This window comes from Callionymus lyra, chromosome 15 (genome assembly GCF_982586985.1).
Source record: "Callionymus lyra chromosome 15, fCalLyr1.hap1.1, whole genome shotgun sequence".
NCBI lineage: Eukaryota > Metazoa > Chordata > Actinopteri > Syngnathiformes > Callionymidae > Callionymus > Callionymus lyra.
The window spans coordinates 19,592,225-19,616,748 of NC_141832.1; the positions used below are offsets into that span (position 1 = coordinate 19,592,225).

At 36.8% G+C, this 24,524-nt stretch overlaps 1 protein-coding gene across 5 annotated transcripts in view; it reads left to right on the forward strand.

The window, feature by feature from the left end:
- rbfox1 (RNA binding fox-1 homolog 1) overlaps positions 1-24,524 on the forward strand; it is a 186,860-nt gene that overhangs the window by 72,832 nt on the left and 89,504 nt on the right. For 2 of the 5 annotated variants that reach the window (XM_087810093.1, XM_087810098.1), the window contains exon 1: positions 1,716-2,017. The exons of 2 other annotated variants lie outside the window; for them this stretch is intronic. In XM_087810093.1, the coding sequence (XP_087666219.1) occupies positions 1,922-2,017 (96 nt within the window). In that variant the 5' untranslated portion in view covers positions 1,716-1,921. Of the gene's footprint in view, positions 1-1,714; positions 2,018-24,524 lie in introns of those variants that run through there. One more of the 5 variants, XM_087810094.1, reaches the window with a different exon arrangement.

Here is a 24,524-nt window from a genome sequence, read left to right on the forward strand (position 1 = left end):
AAAAACATTAAAAAGAATCCTAATTCAATCCTAATCAAAAAAATATTGTTGATTAGGATTGGTTGGTTGTTTTCCTTCTTCCAGTAAACAATTACAATCTGCTACGATCTATGGGGGATCCCTCGCTAAAGCAGGCATAAAGGGCTCAAACGATTGTGAAGATTTCCCCCACGGAGCGACTCCAGTTATCCGTTTTGGATCCAACAATATTTTTGTAGCTTCAAAAAAGCACTTTATATACCAAACAGACTGACGTCTCGACAGCTGACTAACTACTGTTTTAATCAAGCTGCTTCACATTTCATTCAATTCTTATGCTAATGATTCAAATATAAGATAAGAAACTGTCATTGCTGTCTACAATCTTACAGAGACTTTTAACAACCATAAAAATGATGTTGAAGGAAAAGGAATCTGCTTGGTGAGTGTTTGATGAAAGAGGAAAAACGTAGAGATAATAAAGGTTATTGAGCATCAAAGAATATAAATATCACAGTCAAACTTGTACATTTTGTGAATTTAAACTTAAACTGAACCGATGTGTTGATTTAAGTGTGTCTTAAATAGATCTTGGAGTCTGTTGTACTCATCAGTATGTGTCTGTTTGTACAAAACTCTTTTTTTATTTAAATATTTACATTAGAAAATAGGCCCCACCCACTGAAAAACCCTTTGTTGGAGATTCAATCCTGTTTACCATAGCCACACCCACTCTGCTGTGATTGGTCAAATATCAAGAGTTGTCACAGCAAGTCATCAACCCCGGAAGTCTCCACCTCCAAAGGACTCGTTGTATAAACAAAGTGGGCGTGATTAGAGCTTGCTGGAGGAGGAGTGAAGTCCATTATTATGTTATGATTGACTCTGCTTTTGTAACCTTTTGTTCGCTGAGATTTGAGATGGGGAAGAACCTTGTATGGAATAAAAACATGGTCATGATGAGCGACTTACTGCATCTTGGAGATTTGCAACTTCAAAAAAAAAGAGCTTCAATGTTGCTCTTCTTAGAATCTAATCTCCATCAACACAACCACAGATGCTTTGATCATGTTTCCGCTGAAGTAAAACAAATCACGGAAACAATGATTCAGGGGAACCGAGTGAAAATGATTCACTCCTGTAGAGAAGCAGAAACACAATCGTAGGAGATTTGTGTGGAAAACAATCGAAAGCTATCGGGGTCTGAAATCTTTTTTAAGGTACTGGAGGTTGTCTCTGTGCCACCAAAACTAGTCGTGCCGGTGGATTAGGCACTCCCGAGTCCGACGCGCGAGCTCGTGTAAGTGACTGCGGTCGGCATCCTTGTCGCCTCCAGTTACACATGTCAGAGAGCTTCAATTTTTTAAGAGAATGATGGGGGTAAAGAGAGATCAGCACTTTTTTTCTTTTATTTTTTTTTTTCATTTCATGCAGGGAAACTACACACACACACACACTGCTGGACTTCCTCGCACACACACACACACACACACACACCACATTAGAAACACACACAGACAATTTCTGCCTCCATCACGCTCCAGCGAGCGCAGTCACACTGACTGCTGGCTTGCCTCCACACACACACACATACACTCTTCCTACTCACACACTGCAGCAGACCATTCTCTCTCTCTTCCTCCCTCTCTTTCTCTCTCTCTCTCTCTCTCTCTCTCCTCTTCCTCGCTCTCGCACTCGTCCCGCCTTATTGCGAGCAGAAACCACTCAGGTCTCCATCGTATGGGACCGGCTGCTGCATCCTCTACAACCTGCATCTTTTTTCTCGCTCTTTCACAAATATTTCCCTTCTTCTTTTTCAAAGACAAAACAAAAAACCTTTCTTTCTTTCTCTCTTCTAACACCTCTTCTTACTATCAGAGTTGAAGGGCTTTGAGGGGCTTTTTTTTTTTTTTGGTTTCCGTGCAAGCCCAAAGGAGGGAACATGCAGCATCCCGGAGGAACATGTGTGGCTCTACCTAATGTGGAAGCCTGTCCTCAGCTGTCCTGCGCTGCCCTCACCTTCATGTATCTACAGCAGGTGAGTGAGTGTTTGCTGGGGAAGTGGAGCCCGGCACTTGTGAGCTGATGGGACGTTGAAAAAAAACAAAAAAAAACTGTAAATATATGCATTATCTGCCGGTTGTGGAACAACGATGCTGTTGCTCTGAACTATCTCTCGTCAAGATGCTGCTGCTGCTGCTGGTGGCAGAAGATTTCCACGAAAGCTTCTTCTGATGTTTACCCCTGATAGTTGGGGGCGTTTAGTTGAACTTGTGGCTTTGAAAGTGAGCGGAATACTGAGTTAAAGCCTACATTGTCATCCAGTGTGTCGCAATCTGAATTTCTATTCATTTTATTCATACGAAGAAATGTTAACAAGGTTGTTTTTTTTTCAGCAATAATATTATTTTAGCAGCTACATTAAATAAACTAGTGTATAAGCTTAAAATAAGCTGTATTTAAATATGATTTTGGAGGTAAATCAAGTAAATAAACTGAAATAAATTCATAAAAAAAGTATATTTTAATAAAAAAATACATTGATTGTATATTTGTATCTATTTATTAAATTCCATCTGAGGATACATTAGGCATATTATTACCTTAAAAAAACGCAGTACATTAAGATGAAAGACATAAAGAAAATGTAATTTTTTTAAGTCACTATTGCAACTGTGTGTGTCTGTGTGTTGAAGTGGCGTTGAGCAATGTCAAAGACATCTTTCTGTTGCCTTTCGTTTTCTTTGTATGGTCTTACCATCTTTTATTGTGTGATCATTTTAATTTAATAAACATATTTTAAAAATAAAACGAGTCGACCAGAAAAAAAGGTTATTTTTTTAATGAAAAAAAAAAAAGAAATATATGTTGGATCGGGAATTTGAAATGAAGATTTCATAAAATAACCATAAAAATGATAATACATTTTTAACAGTTTTCTCAGTTTTCATGACGTACAAAAAGACAGTTAGTGTCCCGTTTATAAAACAGTTAAATAAACATTTAAAAAGTTTGACTTTATTAGTAAAAATAAAATGTTATGACGTTGATTTCAACAAAAATAATTAATAAATAACATTGTTATACAAGTATGTATCATGAATTTAGGGAACAACACTTTATAGATCCTTTTAACAATATAAATGAATGTGAATTCTGTGTGATGTGTTGTCTTTGTAGACAACCATGTTGATAAACAGATTCAGGCGTGAAGAATGCTGCGTCATTGCTGTGATGGAACTTGTGTTGCTTGTTTCATGTTGAGTTGACGTTTCATTTTCTAAACGTGTTCAATAGATTGAATTAACACAGACGTGAATTTTTATCGGGTTGTCACTCTTTTTGGGCTGTTGGACATCGAAGAAACCGTAGGCGAAGTTGAATTTGCTCTTTTAAAGCCACCCTAGCGAACTGGCAATAATATATTAGATACATTTTAAGGGTTATGAACATATTTTCTTTTTCAAATTCAACCTATAAATATATTCTATTTCAACTTAGTTGACTAATAAACTAAATCATGTATTTTAAATTAATAATATTATATTTTAATGCAAGTTTGAATGTGGATTTTGACAGGAACATATTTTATTTTCTTTTTCTTTTTTCAGGCATTGACTTTAATATAACTGTGTTTAAAGTTGTGTTGTTTATAGTTTCATGAACGTGTAAATGATTATAATTAATTTCATTGTCATTTTTAGGGGAATTTTCGAACACCAAACATTTGTTATTTGAAATGTGTTGGTTTTCATTTCACCCTACATTTGTTTTTGTTTTTACTCTGCAACACTTGATAGTTATCATGTTGGACAATTGGGCAATGTTTTTATTTTATCATCCAGAATAACATTTTGAGCCGTATTAAAACAAGTGTACAAATTGATTGTAGCCTGAAGTTAATAATTATTTATGGCGACCAGTCGAATTTCATGGTGATGTTTGGTGAATTGTTTGAATAATAATCATTTAACATGTATATTGTTTCTACCTTCTACCCTCTACCTTATCGGATTTGCGGGGGTATTTTGATTTATTAAAAAGGGGCCATTATTAATTAAACAATATTTTGGCAAACAAGACTTATTTTCTCAATTCCGGTGAGTGTAAAACTTTGTAAAAATTGGCACCTGTATAACAAATAAACACGGTGACGGCATCGCAAACATAGCCTTGTGAGAAACCTTTTTTAATATTATGCTGGCTAATGGTGTCCTACCCCCCCTCAGGCTCTGCTCCTGGGAACTGGCCTTGTGGTTCTCATCATAAATCAATCGCCGGGTCGGTGATGAGTCCCAGTAGATGGCGCTACACTGTTAAACATCCATCAATGTTGGTTTCATTAAATTCCATCCATGCGTTCAGACATGTAGAAGGTCTTCGCTCTCCATCCACCAGGAATGGCAGCGGGTAGTGAATGTAGCATGGAGTAAATAAAAAAAGATCACCAAATACGTATTGAATGCTGTTGGAAACACCATTTTCTGGTTACTTTTTGTAGTATTTCTTCTCTGCAAGTAAAGAATGTAGGACATGAAGGTGCAAATGTGGTCTTAAATGTGTTCAATTATGACTAGTATATCAAGCTCATGTTTGTTTCTGTTCCAAATGAACCATCTGGTGTTAGCATTAGCATTACGAGCTTCGTTTTAATCTCTTGTTTTAGCGATGTTTTATGCCAGCATTCTTTGTATCGATTTGGATCTGCTTATCACAGAAGAAATGACGATGTTGTATCATTATCACATAGGCAATTATTTGCTAAATTTGAGAAAATAGTTGTTTTTTTCGGGCTTAAGGTCCCGCTTTTTAGCCTGTTAACCCATATAAAGCCTGTATCAAAATAATTAAACTTAAATGACTGTAATACTTCAGATCTGGAGTCTTGAGTTTACAAAATGAGGATGAAAGAAGTTAACATAAAATATCCTTTGTGCTTTGAGAATATTCCTGGTCCTTTGAAAAATGCTTGGATTTTCGTCTGGATCCCACTATGAGAGAAATGCATGAAACTTAAAAAAAAGAATGTAAAAACTTGAATGCTTGAGTTTATGATCATATACTTTTCCAACTAAACATGTCCAGAACTGTCTTGTAATCCAATAGAAATGGTGCCTCGGTCTAGACCCTTAAACTCCTTTAATGAAGTAGGATTTACCAACTGGATGGGAAAATATAAAGTGCCTTGAAAGGCCATGATCGAGGGAAAAAGTTCTCTGAAAAGCACCTGGATTGTGATGCTCAGGATGGTCTGAGAACCATATCCTGTTCACCTGGTTGCTAAAAATAGTTCAGTAGGATCCCAGGGTAATACAGTGAAGCCCATGAGGTATTAAGACCAGGCATGGATAAGAGCTCAACACTTATTCTGGCCACTCTTCTGATAATGCATCGAAGGGGGTTTCCCTTGTTCGTCGATAGAAATCCATCCCCTGCACTTTGCCATCTCCACTACCTGAAACAGGTCTATTTAAGATGACTCTTATTGGGACCAAAGGGGCTGCCACTATCTCTGGGCGAAGCATCCACTCTCTGGTAAAAGGACGGGCCAGTGCAGATTGCCCTGAAGAAAGACAACCCTGACCTATCTGAGGGTAATAGTAGGCCCTGAGGAGGAGATTCCACTGGAGACAGTGAGCTGTGATTTGGTCCGTTTACTCAGCCTGAAAAGAAAACAGGAATCCATTGGGGATGAAGGGATACAGTCATTGGAACAGAGTCTAGTAATAACCTTTCCACATAGTCCTCAACTAGAGCTTGTCCATTTGTAACAGACATTTTGCACTGGTATCTTGATGGGGCTCACCTTCACACTTTAGTTTAAAAGACTTAGGTCCAGTAACGGACGTCGCTGTGTAAAAGCTAAGACCTTCGTAAATGCACTACTTATTCCTAGTTAAAACTGAGCCAGGATCAGGTTCCTGAACATCATACAGATCCCTGAGGGGGACAGGGGTCACTTTCAAAATGGAATTTGATATCTTTTCAATATAGAAGCCAGCGCCGACGGCAGAAGTGGACATCCTAACACCGTGGGGACTTGTGAACCCCGGAAGGCTTGGCTTTGTATGTTTAATTGACTATCCATTATTAACCGGCACAGTTTCTATACTGCTGCTTTTTTCTAATTAGAGAAACACAGATCCCTAGCTGAAAGATTTTCGGTGTAAAAATTGTGCAAAGTAATGACTAGACCGGCAGAGTCTGCAGGGGAATTCAGTGTATTTTTATTGTGCAGTCAGGATGTAAACAATTGTATGTTTTGTTGACCCAATTTCCTTTCACATTGCCGTTGTGGGACTTTCCCCTCTGAAATTGCACGGTAAAAAAAAAGAAGCGGGGATAAAAAAATGCACGGAAGGGGAATTGAAAGTGTGACCGAGCACAAGCCTGGAGTAGAGGAATATTTTAGCAGCGCCCATGGATGAAAGAGCCAAATGACGAGCCGAGAAAATGGCTTCTGCAATCTGACAATTTGTCATTAAGCAACTTTCCTCCATTAGTCTCATTCCTTTATCCAGTGCTTTGATCCACGGCTGCAAGCTGTGCGGGTGTAAATGAGTGTGTGTGTGTGTGTGTGTGTGTGTCTGTGCATGTAGGTGTGCGTGTCTGTGTGTTTTGTGTGTGAGAAAGAGAGTGAGACAAAGAGAGAGTGCTTTTGTCTTCAGACCGCAATGTTTTAACTCTTTCAGTTTTAACTCTTTCTGTGCTAATGTGTTGGTGGCGTAACTGGGTGGTGTGTGTGTTGTATGGTTTGCTCTAAGTGTGTGTGTGTGTGTGTTGTTTCTACATGGTGAATCTGGGTCTTTATAGATATATATAGTTGAACCTGGTAAGACATGTTAAATTCATATGAAGACCTTTGGGAATCCAGTGTGTGCGTGACTGAAAGATAGACGTGTGACATTTTTTCATACTAATTTTTTTTCCACCGTCGATGCTTTTTCCTCTAATGTAGCAGCATTTGATGATTTTTTTTTTTGTTCCCACCACATTGCTCTGTCTAACATGCGAAAGAGTGGATTGCACGGTGATGCAGTAAATCTTTAATTGTGTGTGCGCGTGTGTAGCTATTTCTTTGCTCATGATTATTTTATATCTTTTGTTAGCTTGGATAATATTTTGTGAATTGTGCCGAGACTTTATTTTACCAAAACGAATGACAAAGGCTTGTATTAATAATGTTCAAACAACTAAATGTTTTTTTTTCTTAAAATAAAATGCTTGACTAGAACAAAATGTTTTAACTAACATTCATTATTTGTTTCTATTTGGATGTTGAAGAAAACCCAAATAATTCAATTCAATTGTATTTTAAGTGTCAAATCATGACACATTGACAGTTTAAGTTAGACTATATCGGAAAAAAGAAAAACAGTTCCCAGCGAATCAACAATGATTGAATGACATTTGTGAGGAAAAAAGTCCTTTTAGAAGGCAGAAACCTCAAGCAGAACCAGACTCTGCATACAAAATAACCTAATGCATTGGATCTAATATATAATAATGTCAATAAAACAATTATAGTTCATAATTCACCATCATTTCTCTGATAATTATTCTATATGTACGACCATAAAAGGCAAAGCGGAGTTAAGCTTGTGTTCTTGGTCAAGTTATACCAAAGACACAGACAAGCAACATTACATGAAAGGTTTTGGGACAAGGTGAACAACTTCCCATTCATTCATTCATTCATTCATTCATTCATTTTCTTTGCCGCTTATTCCCTTATGGTGGTTACTTGGGTCTGGAGCCCATCCCAGTTTCTTCGGGCGTTAGGTGGGTGAGGACGCTAGTCTGTTGCAAGACTTATTGTCCACACACACACTCATACCTAAGGTATTTATTTATGGCCTCCATAAATACATATGCATTGGTGGAGGTCGTTCACCTTGACCCAAAGACAACACAAGGGTTAAAGAAAAGGTGGCCATGTGTAAGCGTGACTTAATGCGAAGGGAAATTATCATTATGGGTACATGACCAAATTTGCCACATCGTCAATTTTCTGTATGTGGTCATTGTCTCTTCTCCTGTTTCAACTGTGCTGTGTCTCAAATCGCATACTAGCGTACTAAAAGTTAGTATTTTTAGTGCGTTAGTGCGTCTCAATTCTTAGTATGCGAAATTTAGTGCGCCATGCACACTAAATTGGCGTACTAACACGCCCACAAAACTGAGCATGGTTCGATGGACACTAAACACACTAAACAGCCGCCATCTTAGTGACGTTTTAAACGGAAGTTACGTCATATATAAATGCATATATATTCATATACTTACAGGTGCATTTTCAGCAGCAGGAGGAGGATAAACACGTCTTCGCTGCTGATACCAGCTTAAATATCTTGCGAATATTTCGATTCTCATATTTTTTCTTTATTTCTTTTTCCAAACTTGCAAAACATGCTGCCAGCAGGTGTCGGCGATAGCGTTCAAACAGCTGGTTGAAACATCGTTAAATAGAAGTAGAAGAAGAAGCTGTCATGTGATTTCCGGTTAGTGTGTAGCAGCAGTGTTTGATTTGAGACATACTATCTGTGGAGAATTTGCGTACTAGTTAGTACGTACACTAAACTGACGCATACTAACTTCTAGCCTACTAAGAGTAGTATGCGATTTGAGACACAGTACTGGGCTTTTTCAGCGGCCATATTTGTAAACTTTATCTAATTGAATAAAAAGAATAAATGATGTATACATTACTCCTACATAGGTATATATAATAAAAACATTAAATAGATAGATCCAACTAAAATTGGATGTGAGTATCTAATGATGTGTAAACTGCTGCTAGTATGAAAAAAACACTCCATACTGACATTAAAATACATTGTCAAAATGAAATTTGACGCTTCTCTAGTTTGCTGATGTTGAGGACCCCTCACCGTTCAGGCAGTGCTTGCTTATAAATAGAGTCATTAAACAAGCCCTGGTAGAAAAGCGTGGCTTATGATTGATGTGCTCACGCTGAACCAAACTAATGGATGGCTGCGACTTTACTACTCCCACCATTCAAGTGCTATTATCATTATCTAAAAACATCACACGGACCTTGTGATGGATTTTATTTTGAAGTTGTATCTTCTCATCAATATAGTAGGTAGATTCAGACACATACTTATATACTTAATTCATTTATTTCAATAATTATATATTTAAATCCTGCTAAAAATTGTCCTCACACTGAATATTCTTTTCAATTTTAATGAATGATTATGGCATATGTTCCCTTTTTTTTAAGTAATTTCAGAATAAAAATGTCCAAGCACAAAAAAAGCTTAACAAAATACACAGAAATTATAAAGTTACAAAGAAACATTTACAATTATTAATCTAAAGTAAACATTCTGGTAAATTATTCATCCATATTTATCACAATTCTTAGTTCTCGTTGAGCATTATCTGGACATGTCGAGATAAAACGTTATATTGAAAGATGCGAGGTGTTGTAATGTGCATTTTTTTTTCGTTTCAATATTACCAATAAATCAAGCACAGCTACAGAACTAGCAACTATAATGAGACTCGCAGCGATCATTTGGAAACGCCGTGTTTTATTATATTCTGCTTCCTTCAACTCTTTGCAATCAAGTGCTTCACTTTCTCATTAAAAGTGGTTGAAGCTTTCAAATTGGATTTTCATAAAATAAATATTTTAGGAGCTTAGCCTTTTTATGAAGTTGTATTTTCACGACGTTATTATCAGATTTGATGTACTCAAAGGCACATTCGTAATAAAAAAAGCCACAAAAAAGATTCCATCTCTGTCGCGTGAATAAAATCTTTGTATGGAGCACGTGTGGCTGCTCTTAACCTTCCAGACTTTTCCCGTGATGATGTGATAAATACTAGACGCTTGTTTCCAAATAAAACTTTTTGTCGAGGCTTCTTTCCTCTACCTGCTGTTTGTATTCCTCCGTCCTCGCTCGAACCATCAATAAAATATCTCCTTTTCACAGAAGGTGTTCTCTCGATTTATTTATTTATATTGCTTATAATACAACTCGTCTCGGACTTTATTTATAGAGCTCGTTCGAGCAGCATATGTCAGACAAGAGGAGACAATGAAATTTAGCACTTAAGATGTTATGATAAGAGTTTCTAAAGCGGTGAGCTTAAAGAGCAACGTGAGTTAAATAACTCGAGAGAGAGCTGACCTCCACCAAGATCCTAATTTACACACATCCTTTTTACCGTTTTATATCTTTTTTAGCTTCTCACATGTCATCTATGGATAGTCAGTGGCAGTTGTATTGACAGAGAGTGTTGAAACCTTATAAATATTTCTTAAGCCAAATAGAACTCCAGAAGACCCCAAAAATTGCATTACATTTTCCTTATCATATTATCAAAATGTCCTTGAAGTTTCATTGAAATCTGATCATCTGACAGTCACGTAACAGCCTTGGCTGAGACCATAATGACACTTTTGAAACTCAAAAATGATAAGATGGATAGTTGGAAAATGGATTTCTTTACATTGGACCATCTTGTTCATGACTTGGCCTTGGCAGTCTGTGGTCTTTATCATGTCTTGGTGTTGACAGTCTGAGTTCTTGTTTATGTCATTTCTTGGTCTTGGTTAAGGTCTTGTTTTTGGTCTTGGTCTTGGTCTTGGTTTAGTTTTTTTTGGTGTTTTTGGTTTTGGTCTTGCTTTTGGTGTTGTCATGGTCATGGTCATGGTCTTGGTCTTGTTATTGGCTTTGCTATTGCTTTTGCTCTTGGTCTTGGTCTTTGTCTTGTCTTGATCTGGTCAAGGTCTTGGTCTTGGTCTTGGTTTTGGTCTTTTCTTGGTCTTGTCTTTGGTTTTGGTCTCGGTCTTTGTTTTTTGTATTGGTCTGAGTTTTCGTTTTGGTCATGGTCTTGGTCTTGTCTTGATCTGGTCAAGGCGTTGGTCCTGGTCCTGGTTTTGGTCTTGCTTTTTGTTTTGTCTTGGTTGGTAAAAGTCTTTGTCCTGGTCTTATTTCTGTTCTTGGTCTTGTTTTTTGTTTTGGTTTTGTCCTTGCTTTTTGTTTTGGTCTTGCTTTTGGTCTTGTCTTGGTCTGGTCAAGGTATTGGTCGTAACTTGGTCTTGACCTGGTCTTTCGAGTCTGACTTGTGAAAGTCTCTGCTACAGGCAGCGTCTAAGTCTCTTAGTGTATTTTCCCTTCAAGGCTAGATAGAAATAGAATCGAATAGAAATAACAATTTCTTTATTTTTCACAGGCATTTCTTGCTTGGTTTGAATGCTTTGCGTCTGCTGGGCCGTGCCAACAGTTCATTGGATGTCAAGGTTGTCTTGTTGCGACTATCAAAGAAGTGTGACTTGTGCAAGAAGAAAGCAGAAAACGGACTAACTAAATCAATGTTGGTCTTTGATGAATGATAGAAGCCTCTTTTGTTGAATTATCCTTTTGGTCGAGCAATTGTAAGATCTTAAAAAAAAGTCCAGTGGGTTTTTTTTGTTTTTTTTAAATCAATCTCTCTGGTAGTAGTGTTCACGTCCTCTTCTGATGTCCAGAACTCTACGTCTGGGATGACTGTTTGATCAGATCCTTTCCTGTCACAACATTTCAGACGTATCTGAAGAAAGAGGGAGGTTTGTGCTGGTCCCAACGTTCAGTGCATCCCAGTCAGGATGCGCTGACCCATGTGTATCGCCACAAGAGTGTAGTGATGACTCACCTTATCTCTCACGTTATACCCAAAATATTTTCCTTTTTTTCTTTTTTTTTACCAGCAAGGCCAGAAACACGAACACAATCCTCCGTCTTGTTCATGCAACAACACGCCAGCGCTGCACGGCTGAATGGAAGAGAAGATGGATGGAGAGCGGGACAGAGAGAGTGGGGGATGGAGGTAGTGAGGATGAAGAAAGAGGATTAAAAAATGAACTGAAAGGAGAAGGAGGCCAAACTTTTCTTTTGTTCAAAAATACATTCGCACGAGCTCTGCAGGCAGGAAGACAGTCTCAGTAGGTCCTGGACCATCACAGCTGCTGCCATAGCAACCTGCAGAAGAAAAAGGGGGTTCATAGTTAATACATGAAACACTTTCATCGAACAAAATTCATTCATTCATTCAGTGATCTACAGAAGTATATATTCATTTTTCCTCTCATCCCTTACTTGTAATCAATGATTCATGAATTCACTCCTTTGAGCTTCCTGTCAGGACTGAATCTTTATTTTTTCATTTATAATTTAATATCAATATTGCTTCAATTATCCAATCGTTGTCAAACATAGTTCATCCCCAATTTTATATTCTAACCAGAATCAAGATCCAAAATGGGAAATAGAATAAAATGATTGGTTCCTTTGAAGGATAAATCCGTAAAAAAGATGTATCTTTGTTTTTATATACATGACTTACTTACAAATCATTTAGGGCAGAAAAATAAGAGTTGTTTTGAAATAAATGTTGCATTATTGATTTTGTGAATCTCCTTTTTACAACATGACTAAACATAAAGAGGAACTGACACTTGATCCATAGAATGCCCAATTTATGATGATAATAGTGTCCATATTAGGACTAATTTTCTCTAAAACTGAAAAGCAAAAATGATCTCATAGCTCAAAGGAGACTTCTAGATAAATCAGATTATATGATAACAAGCGTTTGTATATTATTCGGGGCAGCTATCTATTCGTTAAAAGATGAACACAAATCAATTGAGTCTATAATAATTGACATCTACATTAGCTGCAATGACAATATGTCCAAAAATCATCTGCTTGGTTTATCTTATCAAATAGATACAAAAAAGTCAAAGCCGAAAAAATGAACCCTCGTCTCGCATCTTCTCAACTGTCGATAAACAGACTTTATGCTACAACGAATTGGATGGGTGGGAGAAGACATGCCAGGAATTAAAATACTTGAATTCATAACTGTACGGTACTCCATTGCAAATGTTCTTCACTTTTCCCGTAGAAATCACTACATTTGTCACTGTGTTTGTTCTTCATAGCATTCATTTTAGCTACATTTTTTGCAGCACAGGCCATCCTTAGGATAAAAACGGCAGAAACAAAATAGCATGACAGTTTAACAATAATTGTTAACTTTATGAGCAAAAAACAATCACCACAATGCTGAATGTTCTGATGTTTCCGGATTTATTCCATGAAGCGTTTGTGTTTTTGTCATTGTCACTATTTAGAGGCCAATTTATTTAGTAAACTTGATTAAATAAAACGTGCCGAATGTCAAGGGACACAAGCTAATGTTACTACAGAGAATTGGTTTGATTTTTTCAAAATAAAAAACACATTTACAGTAATAATCAGTACAGAATTTATCTAAATTATATTTCGTTTCCGCACAGACTGGTACCCCTCACTGTTTTATAGATACCCAAGACAGTAACGTGGTTAAATGATAGAGAGGTTTCCTTAAAAGCAGCAGAGCAGGCGGGAGTACTTCTGTCTTCTTTGATACACGTAAAACAGCAAAGACAAGACACAGTGTTGGTTCCTGTACTTGTGTGCTGGACTGGATGATGCTGACCTCAGCTGCTCAGAACTGATCCATACACAGCCATCACACCCACTTAGAGCTGAAATCGTGTGATGTGCTGATTTGGGGATGAGATTTGGGTTCTTGATCAGCAGCTCTGCTGGGTTCTGTGTGGGCAAACAGGAAGCACATGAATATGGAATGACTCACAGCGCCAGGTGTGTTGGATCCAGACAGCTGCTGGACCAACATGCAGAAGCTGTTTTCTGGTTTATTTCAGGTTCAATTACACACAGTGCCCTGGAAATGCTTTGCTTCACGGTTTTGTGGGGGAAAACCAAATCAAAGTATACTTTCATATTTAACAATCCAGTGCTACGAATTCAACAGAATGTGGTCGGATTATTTGGTTAATATGTGATCTGTCTGCTCCAGTTTTAAGGTAAAACTTTATTGATCCCTCAGGAGGTCTCCTTCGGGAAATTGTTTTCTATTAACGTTGACTCATGCTTGATAGTTAGAGGTTGTGTTTCGTCTACTGCTGTCGCCCGTCGTTGATGAACATTTCTTTCATCTACTTCTTTTATTTGTTTGTTTTACAGCAGGAAAAAAAAGGTTAAAATTATGTGTAAATCAGAAGCACAGCATGTAAAAAAAAAAACACGTCAAGACCTCCCGAGGTTAAATAAGATATTGTGTTACTTAAGTCGGTTGACAGGAAGTAGCTACGAAAAGTTGAAACCTAAGAGAGGTTGAATGAGTCTTCATTGCTATCTGAGTTTTCAAAAATACTCGAAAACAGAGAAATATTATGGAAAAATATCCGTTACTAAGTGACCATCAATATTGGTTTAGGAACAACCGATCAACATCCTTAGCAGTGATGGAATTTCTAGCAGATATAGCTATGGCTATAGATAAGAAACAATATGCTGTAGTTATTATATATTACCGTAAAGTGTTTGTTACGATTAATCATCCCTAAATACTGCAGAATGATATGGAGTAAGAGGTGTTATATTTAATTGGATAAGAAGGTATTTAAATAAGTACAATATGTAAAAATGAATAATACCGTGTCACATTGTGGAAAAGTAACTTGTGGTGTGCCACAGGGTTCGGTATTGGGACCCAAGTTATTTATACTTTATTTGAATAAAATTGGTACAGTATAGTTTAATAAGTTGATATGTATCACATTTGCGGACGATTCAACTTGTTGACAATAGTAGAAAAGGAGTTGATCATCTTTACAGAAAGGTTTGATATTAAAAATGTATACCGAAATAAAACTGTCCATTCGTAATTATAAAAATGTATGTTTACCTATTTTTTTATTTAAATTCACACTTATACAGACAACTGCAGATATTTGTTCATGGAAATCTTACGAATCTTACGTCAAAAGTAAAAATTCAATTTTACTGCAAATTCTTTGAGGATAAAAGTACTTCATGTCATTCATGATGTTTTACATCATAAGCAGAGCATTACAAACAGATTCAGTGTGAAAAGTAGTTTGTGTTTCTACTTGTATCATACTGACTCAGAAGATCAGACAGACTGGCATATTCTGTTGTACTGACCCGGCAGATGTCAGATAATTCCCTGGAAAAATTCTAGGGCAAGGTTGGAGCTGTTCAGTTAAACTCCTGGAACGGCTTCTTCATTATTTAACAGGTACATTTACCAGGTTTCGACTCTATAAAAGGACAAAGGCTGAGAGGAACTCTGCCGGCGTGGTGCTGAATGGACAGCTCCTCTGGCCTCCCTGAAGCATGTCAGCTTCTTACGTAACGTCTAGATGTTGTTGTTTTTATTATTATTAATAAATAGAAAAAAATACAAGGACCTAGATCTAATAAAAACTTAACCGCAAAACACAATCGATTTTTACCACCCATTCTTTCTTATGATGATAAGATATATATGATGATATTTAGCTTTAACCACAGCTATTATTAGCTATTGAAAATAACAATAGTATTTTAAGACCTGCATTTGGAAATAACACAGGTTAAAAATAAAATAAAATAAAGTTTTACATCTTAAAATATGTTTTATGCAATGCTATGCTATCATTTAAGTTTTTTGTTTATTCACTTTAGGAAATGTATTAATACTGTTCTTCATAATTTGCCACCAATAACTGATTCGGATTCATGAGGTAGCGTTTCCAATTTATACCAAATATTGATCAAAAGGTCTATCGGTTAAAATGAAAATAAATTCAAGAATTTAAGAATTTTCTTAGGAATAGCTCTATAATGACAAGAACTTATCTTACATACTATACTTTTTTTTCTCCAAACCCTAGTACTTGGTTCAGGTATTGTTTGTTAATATAAGTCAGTATTAATGCTTTTTAAGATAAAGAAAAATTGTAATGTTAACCTTTGCAGAGTTAGAGAAATTATACATTTTTGGTTAGTAAAATATGGTTAAGAATAACTTGACCACCCTAAAACATAAGCATTAAATCTGCTGTCATTCTGGGGTAAACAGCGCTATTATTATATACATAATAAGTATTTATTTTAAGTATAGTAAAACCTTTTAAATGTCATGTTAGCTGAATTAAAGATGGATACAGAAATATGTAATTTTAAAAAGGTTTTTTTAAATGAGATGTATTAAGTATTTATGTGATGTATCACATATAATGATACTAAATAAGAAATACATTTAAAAAGTGATACTTTAAGAAAGTTTATGATGTTTTTAATTTCTGCCAATTCAATTTTCGCCAACAACACCATGTCATTTTTTTCGTTTGTTCTCTGCACGCCATCATTTGAATTCATTCTCTCCTCAAAGCTCCTTCATCAAGAGTCACGTCAAGCGATTTGTTCAATGTGCTGCCGCCAAGTTGTTTACCGGGGTTGCGGTCCTCAGCGAGTAATCTAAATGCTCCGACGCTTTTCCTAATCAACAAAATCGAACGTAATTGATCTCACGCCGGAGCCTTTTGAAATGGAGAAAACATGATAGGCATCATGGGAAATGCAGCAAAAAAAAAAACCTCCGGCAATTGTCTTGACCCGCGGACGGGGGGGCGGGGGGGGGGCACGATATCGTGACCTCTAGCGGCATCGATTCAACCGACGCCTCTTGTGAGACACCGACTTCATTAAAAGTACGACAATAAATCAGCGGAGTGGCTGATTGATATTTTCGGGAGGATATGTAAATGATCGGGGCTCCATCTCAGACCCTGATGATTTCCCCCCTTTTCTATGGATTTGTTGACCGATACGGGGGTATTATCTGACTGCTCTTTTCAGCTGCGAAACCACCTGCAGTCAACAGAGCGAACACACAAAGAGTGCGAGGGAGATAACAAGAGGAGCCGGGCAGGGTGGAGATGAAGAAACAGAGGTGGGGAAAATGGGGGGGGAGGAGGAGTAGCTGGGGGAGGTTGCGGGGTAGACTCCACAACCTCATTATGTCTGTTGGCATTTTAACTCCTTTTGATGATTTAGTAAGAAGAGCGGAAGGAGGAGGAGATGTGTTCTCTTCCTCCGTCCATGACACCATTTCAATCCTCCGCTCGCCCCGTGATGGAGACGAGAGCGAAGGAGAAGAAAGGGAAGTGAGTGTCTTTAATTTAGAGGGATCCCGAACGCGTGAAATACTTTATGCTATCTGGGTCACAGTGTGCCTTGCAGGCTGGAGACACACACACTCACACACACACACACATGCAAGAAAAAGTGCCAGGCTGCTGCTCCGCTCATTTATTCTCTCTGTTCGTGTGACGCTGAGGGGCATTGTTGTGCTACTGTATGTAATGTGTATGTAGCATCGTGCTCATTCACCAGGAATTATCCCGCTATGCTTCTCGCAACAACACACACATCTACCGCCACACACACACACACACGACACAAAAACCAGGCTCAACATCCGGGCTCACGATAACAAAGCAAGCCACTCGGATAAACAATGAGCGTTAATCATCATCTTTAGTCGCCCTTTTGTACGCGGCAGGGTCGCCAGATCAAAAGTTTCATCCACGTTTTCCTTTCCTCCCCGGGGTCACACCGTCCCAGCAGAGGGAGCTTTTTTTCTTTTAGGTACCGTGATCCCCCTCCCTCAAGGAGTCAGTTCCTGGATTAAAAAAAAGGGAGGCCCCATGAAATGCTCAAACATGATTAAAGAAGAGAAACTTCTTTGTTGAAAAAAAAAGCCCAAAAGGAAATGTAAGGATTGTGTGTGTAGTTAGTTGTGTGTTGAAGTGTCTACTTGAACTGAAGTAAGAATCAGACGAAGTCCTTTGATCTTTTTCTGGTGCCATACGGTTCTGCTCCCATAGACAAGTACCCACAGTTACTAGTTCAGTTCATCTTCTTTTTTTATTAAATAATATTTGATTTCAATGATGCTGTTGATTGTCAAGAAAAGTAATGGTATCAATTTTTACATTAACCTATTAAACACATTGAAAAGCAACATAGTTTTAAATGCCGTATTCTTGTGTCTCACTAAGGTTTTGGTTTACTTTCAAATTTCCTTTGCAAATATTTGCAAGTATACTTTATAGGTAGAACTTTATTGATCCCTCAGGAGGTCTCTTTCGGGATTTCTTTTTTTTTTTTTCAATTAGACACAGTAAGTAAGTAATTTGTATTTATATAGCGCTTTTCCAGACCAGGGTCACAAAGCGCTTAAACAATCAAAACAATACTCAATAAAATATATACTTTAAAGATCAAGATAATACTGAGAGCAACACAGGAGTTCCAGAAAATCAAGGAAAAGCCTGAACAAATAAAAACGTGTTAAGATGTTTCTTGAAAGAGTCGGTAGACTCCACAGCAATACAGCAATTATTCATAAAAATAAATATAATGTGTTATTAAATCTGTTATGTTATCTATGTCTTATGAAGTGACAATGACAATTTACACTAGGTTTAAAGGGAAATACTCTTTGTCTGTTTTGTTTTAATTTAGTTATCGCTCTATTTGACATAATGACAATAAAGACTTTTTACTCTTGAATCAATTTTTTTATTTATTTTTTTATTTTAATTTCTGTGTAAAAATATTTGCCCCAAAAATTTTAAATCTCACTCGTTATTTACTCACCCTCATGTTGTCCAAGGGTTGGGATTATTTTACAGTAATCTGTTACTTTTTAAGAGTTATAGGTAAAAATGTACATTCATTTTAATGTAGCGACTGGAGCTCAGTTGTCTTCATCTTTATCTTTGTCCAAACTTACACACTTAAAAACATCCTAAAAATATACAGACTTGTCAAAGTTTTTTCAGGAACAATTCTTCCGTCGAGGCTTCAATACAAGATGAACGTTACAGACGAGCAAAAAGAGACAAATTACTCAACAAAAAAAAAATCCAACCATGAATGAGAGAAAGCATAAGCAGTTATAATGTGTGGATGGTAAATATGATAAACATACTATAGTTTAAGCACTTTTCAGTCACGTTCGTCTTTTACAATTGACGGAATGAAGCCTCAACTTTAAGTTCTCAGAGCAGTAACTCAGTCTCTTACAAATGACGAAATTATGTCCCAAAAGAATTATGAAATACTGTAAGAGTAACTCAGCTATTTCAATTTACACTAATCTTCCCCAAAATAATACTGACAGAAAAGTGATTCAGTCTGTTATAATTGACAAAATGAAGCCCCAAAATAATACCGACAGAATAGCTTGGTACTTTTAGATCAAATGTATTCTTATTCTTATCAATCATTTTCATTAAGTTCCACAAAAAAAGTTTGTGTTTATTCTTCGAAGCACCTTCACCCTTTCAAAAGTGTTTGCACCGTGACCTTCATCGAGGTGTCCAGAAGTGTACCAAGGCTGATAAATCATTAATGTATTTCAAAGTTCTACAGTAATAAGCGCCGCAATAAACAACAGATAACACTCAGTGACAACTAATACGTCTTTGACACTGCTGTCATTGTCTATTGTATCACTTTATGTTGTGCTGTCACTTCCGCTGGCACTCACTCTCCGGCCAACTTGAAATGAGAGAAGAAAACAGTCACTTCCAACGGCTGTGGCAGGAAATACAAATGGTTCGGATTTTCTGTGGAACAAAAGCCTGTGAAATGTTTTCTTTCAGGGATTAATACTAAAGGTTTTCTGTACAGGTGTCTTCACAACTCTTCTCAAATATTCTTAAAACACTTCATGTTTAAAAAAGAAGAATTGGGATTTGTCATGCTGTAATGGGTACATATGGGATTCAGATATATCAGGTTCTCTGCAAAATGTCTAAAAAACATCTTGTTAAGTTAAAAATTATACATGAATGCTCAATAAACTGCAAGACTTTGTCTATATTGTGCATTCAAGGAACCCATTCATCCAAATCCATGACACTGATACTTGTTGGTATCCAACCACCAACAATATTTGTTCAGAATCTTCCCCTGCTGTAGTTCAAATACATTACTTTTTAGTTCTAATACATTCTCTTTCTGTAAAAAAGGGTTGACTTGAAACTGTTATAGAAGCTGTTCTTGGAACTGTGAATATTATTCTGGAAAATATTCTTGAAACTATTTTTGACACTGTTCATAACACTGTTCATAACACTGTTCTGCAAACTGTTCTGCAAACTGTTCTTCAAACTGATCCTGACACTGTTCTTGAGGCTGTTCTTCAAACTGTTCTTCACACAGATCCTGATACTGTTCTTGACACTGCTCTTCAAACCGTTCTTTACAGTATTCTTGTTACTTGTTACTATTCTTGAAACTGTTCTTGACACTGTTTTTAAACTGTTCTTAAAACTTTTCTTGGCACTTAACCTAACCCTTGGCACTTTTCTTCAAACTGATCTTAACACTATTCTTTACACTGTTTGTGATGCTGTTCTTAGCACTGCTCTTCAAACTGTTCTTCAAACTGTTCTTGACACTATTCTTAACACTTCTCTTCAAACGGTTCTTGACAGTATTCTTGTTACTGTTCTTGACACTATCCTTGCGACTATTCTTAACACTGTTCTTCAAACTGTTCTTGACACTGTTCCTCAAACTGTTCTTGACACTGTTTTTCAAACTGTTCTTGACACTGTTATTCAAACTGTTCTTGACACTGTTCCTCAAACTATTCTTGACAATGTTCTTCAAACTGTTCTTCAAACTGTTCTTGACACTGTTCTTCAAACTGTTCTTGACACTGTTCTTCAAACTGTTCTTTACAGTATTCTTGTTACTGTTCTTGACACTATTCTTGAGACTATTCTTGACACTGCTCTTCAAACTGTTTTTTCAAACTGTTCTTCAAACTGTTCTTAACACTAGTTTCACTATTCTTATACTTTTCTTGAAACACTGTAATTAACACTGTTCTTGGTTTTACCTAGCTAGAACTGAATGTACAGATTAATAAAGCAGTGGTTGGCCAAATTATTTCCATTGCGAAAATGAAAAATATAAAGTTATAAAGTTTAAACATGAGAGCGAGAAACCAGCACTAGTGTGTTGCTTTAAAATTGAATTTTGACCACAGAAATTGATGATAATGATGATTAATGTCTTCACTTAGATCCCCAACATGACTCAGGAGGAAGATGAGTTTTTGAGCAATACGACTAATTTCTACTTTTTATCTCGCCGAATTTAAAATAGACAAGTTGTTTTGATGCCATGCCTGGCCTCTAAAGTCCCCGCCGACTCTGAGGGGAAAAAGCAAAAATCAATATGGCATCACATCATTTCTTGATTTTATTTAAAAGAATCCAAAAGTCTGATGCATGATTCCAATTGAATCCCAGTGTTCTCCGATCAATCCGACCGCAGATAGAGTTTCATCCCTCAGGGCGCACATAGATTGTGTATACGTCTGGTGACACTCGATACTTGACATTCAGTGATGGAGGAGCACTTAGAGCAATAATTGGAAATGTTCGGCGAGGCAGGCCAGAGCGGCTTTAATGCGATCTGAGGGTATGGAGCGCGCATGTGTCGGGGCGCGCATGTGTCGGGGCGTGCACGTGTCGGGGCGCGCACGCCGCTTCATACCACTGGAGAGAAATCACAGAGACGGACGACCCTCATGGATGTATTGACATCTCTCAAGGCTAAACAAATGGTTCAGTTGAGATGCGTTCCGGGCATCGATCTTGAAACTGTTTAACATTCCATCTGTGGTCTTGGACGAGCTTGTGCAAAAGGGGTGAGGGCTTTTCCCGTACGTACTCTATCTTTGGACTTCTCCCTAAAAAGGAGTGGCTGGATAAACTTCTTTGTGAGTTCAGTTTGTGACTTCCTGATGCCTGCGAAGATGGCGGGACAACTTCGTTTTTTTCATGGTACTGTATAATCGAAAGGTGAATATTTTATTATCTTTGTGCAATGAGTGCATTTATATACTATGTATATATATCGCATTTTCCACGATACTGTATCAATATTCAATAACACTATCAATTTTATCATTTATTTAGTTTGCCTTTCAAATCATATTGAATGTAAATAAAGTGTGTGTCCAATAAAATAATACGTTCATTTATTCACAATTAACTTATATCATTAATATTGATAGACTTTGTTCATTTTTTTTGTTGCAATTAAACTTCATGCCGCCAGATGGCAGCAATCATTACAAATCCTACGCAGCTAATGAAGAAGAAATAAATGTACCCGGCGATAACTGAGAATGAGAGGATACAGTCGACTCAAGCAGCTTTTGAAGCTAATGTTTGAACATATTCTTCTTTCAGTCTGTTGCAAATGACAAAATTTTGTTTCAAAATAATTCTGACTAGAACATTAACTCAGTCCGTTTAAATTCAACAAAATTTCCCCCAAAATAATACTGACAGAAGAGACATTATGCCTTGTAATAATTGACAAAATGAATCCCTCAAATAATACTGACAGAAATAACTGGTTATTTTGTAAAGGTAAGGTAAGGTAAGGTAAAACTTTATTGATCCCTCAGGAGGTCTCCTTCGGGGAAATTGTTTGATTGTTATAAGATGTTAAATTAAGACTTTGTCAAGAGTCATGCGGTCTGGAAATTATGCAACAGTAGAGTTAAGTACTTGAAAATACTACCATTATATACTTGTTCCTATAGTATCGCAATGTATTTCAGTATATCATATCATATCATTGCTCCTGTATCATCATACGAATCATATCGCCTCCTAGTTTGACAGTGAAACACTTTCCTATTATTACTAAGAGCTCAGTAGGGGGCGCCCTCAGTCGAAAATTACTTGAGGTTTCAAAAGAATAGCTGTTTAACACAATAGATTGTGGAGAGAGTGCCATCTAGTGGTTTGGGAAAGAGTTGACAGTGCTTCATGAAGCGCCATTATGAAATATGTATTTAGACATATACAAAATGAAAGCACAGTTATAAGACATTATGTTTGTTGGTGACATTTACAATGAACAGTTTGTGTGTTTGTGTGTGTCAATGTATTACAGGGGTTTAAAACCTTCTTTTCTCTGCTAGAAACCTGAGATATTATTCACGCTGAGGTGCAGAGAAAGCTTTTTTTTTATGCTTGCTCAGGAAGTGTGCAACTTTAAATGATACCTGGGCTGATGACCTTCTTTGTCGGTGAAGAGCGATTTTTTTTTGTTTTTAGGAGTGTAGACTTTAACTCATTGACCTTTTTCTCACAGAGACGGCTTCATACCGGAGAGTCTCGGGAGAACTTTGCTCTGAACTTTTCTTCTTAGCGCTGCATTTTCTTCGCCGTCACGCTGCAGATACAGACACACGGTTGTTCACAAACACAAGTCAGTCTTTCCGCCTCTTACGATTTGACTCACGGGTTAATGTCCAGATCCCGGGGTTGATGTCGAAAGTGAATCGCTTCTCCGCCGCAGCTTTGTTTGCTGATATGTTTGGCGGATAAGCCGTTTTTACAACGCGTGGCGAATGGAAGCGAGACAGCTGATGCTTGACAATGGTGTTTGTGTTCAGATGTTAATGATAATGTTTCTCTGGCTCGACAGCAAGTGTTTCTATCAGACGCCATGGTGATTATGAGGCCTATCAGTGATTCTCTCACGCTGTTATTCCTCTCACGATGACAAAATAAAACACTAATGGAAGCGGGAAACATTAAGAGACGGAATACTTCCTTCCTCGCCGCTTTCTTTTCTTATGATAATGTCGGATCACCAGTTGGTTTTTATGCGTTTAGTGGGAAATAATATCAGAGCTCAGCATGAGCCCCGTGATCGTCCGCTATAAACATCTTGTCGTAATATGAAAACGTTACTGTACCACCAGCAGAGCTCGCCGAGGTAGTGTCGGAAGGGATATGGAGGATATCCAACTGTGAAGAAACGTATTCAGCTGTAACTTCCAATGTGTTTTGGATTAAATATGAATGTGGATATCATTCAATAACAAAGAAATGAAGACAGGAATGTTTAGTAAACCGACATCTTTATATTTTTGCACAAAACATACAGTAGATGTCGGTTTGAACCGAATAAATGAATAAAATAAAACAAGAACAACTTAACTGATGCACAAGAAGAAGTGGCAGAGAATAATATTCTCAATTAATGTGATTTATATTCACAGCATCTCTAATTAATGAGATCATTTTTAATTCCAACTCTAAAATGAAAGGTTATCGGCGAATATTTTCACACTAGGAAACCATTAAGACATTGATTAAATCTGCTCGCATAGACAGAGTTGGAGTTTGTTTTTTATCCAACTTTTATATTCATTGTTATACAAGTAACAAAAGAAAAGTAATTACATTGTTTATGGTTGTTGGATAAGTAATTGAGCCAAATGGATTTTCGATTAGACGAGTTTAATTTAAAAAAAGTTATAAAAATGAACTTTTTTTACAAATGACATATTCAATTGATTTAATTTTTTTACACTTTACTTGTCTAACTCTATTCACAATATTATAAATATTGTAATTTATGGGGTTTTTTTTTTTTATTTTTGTTCAGGAATTTTATTATTTGCGTTGATATTTTTTTACAGTTAGATATTTTTAAACTTTAATGCAATTTTCCCCTTTTTTTTAATTGATTCTTTGTAAAATAAAATAAAAATGTCAAACAATTAGATCCATTATGTTCAGTTTTCAGTTGACAAAATAAATATTAATATTT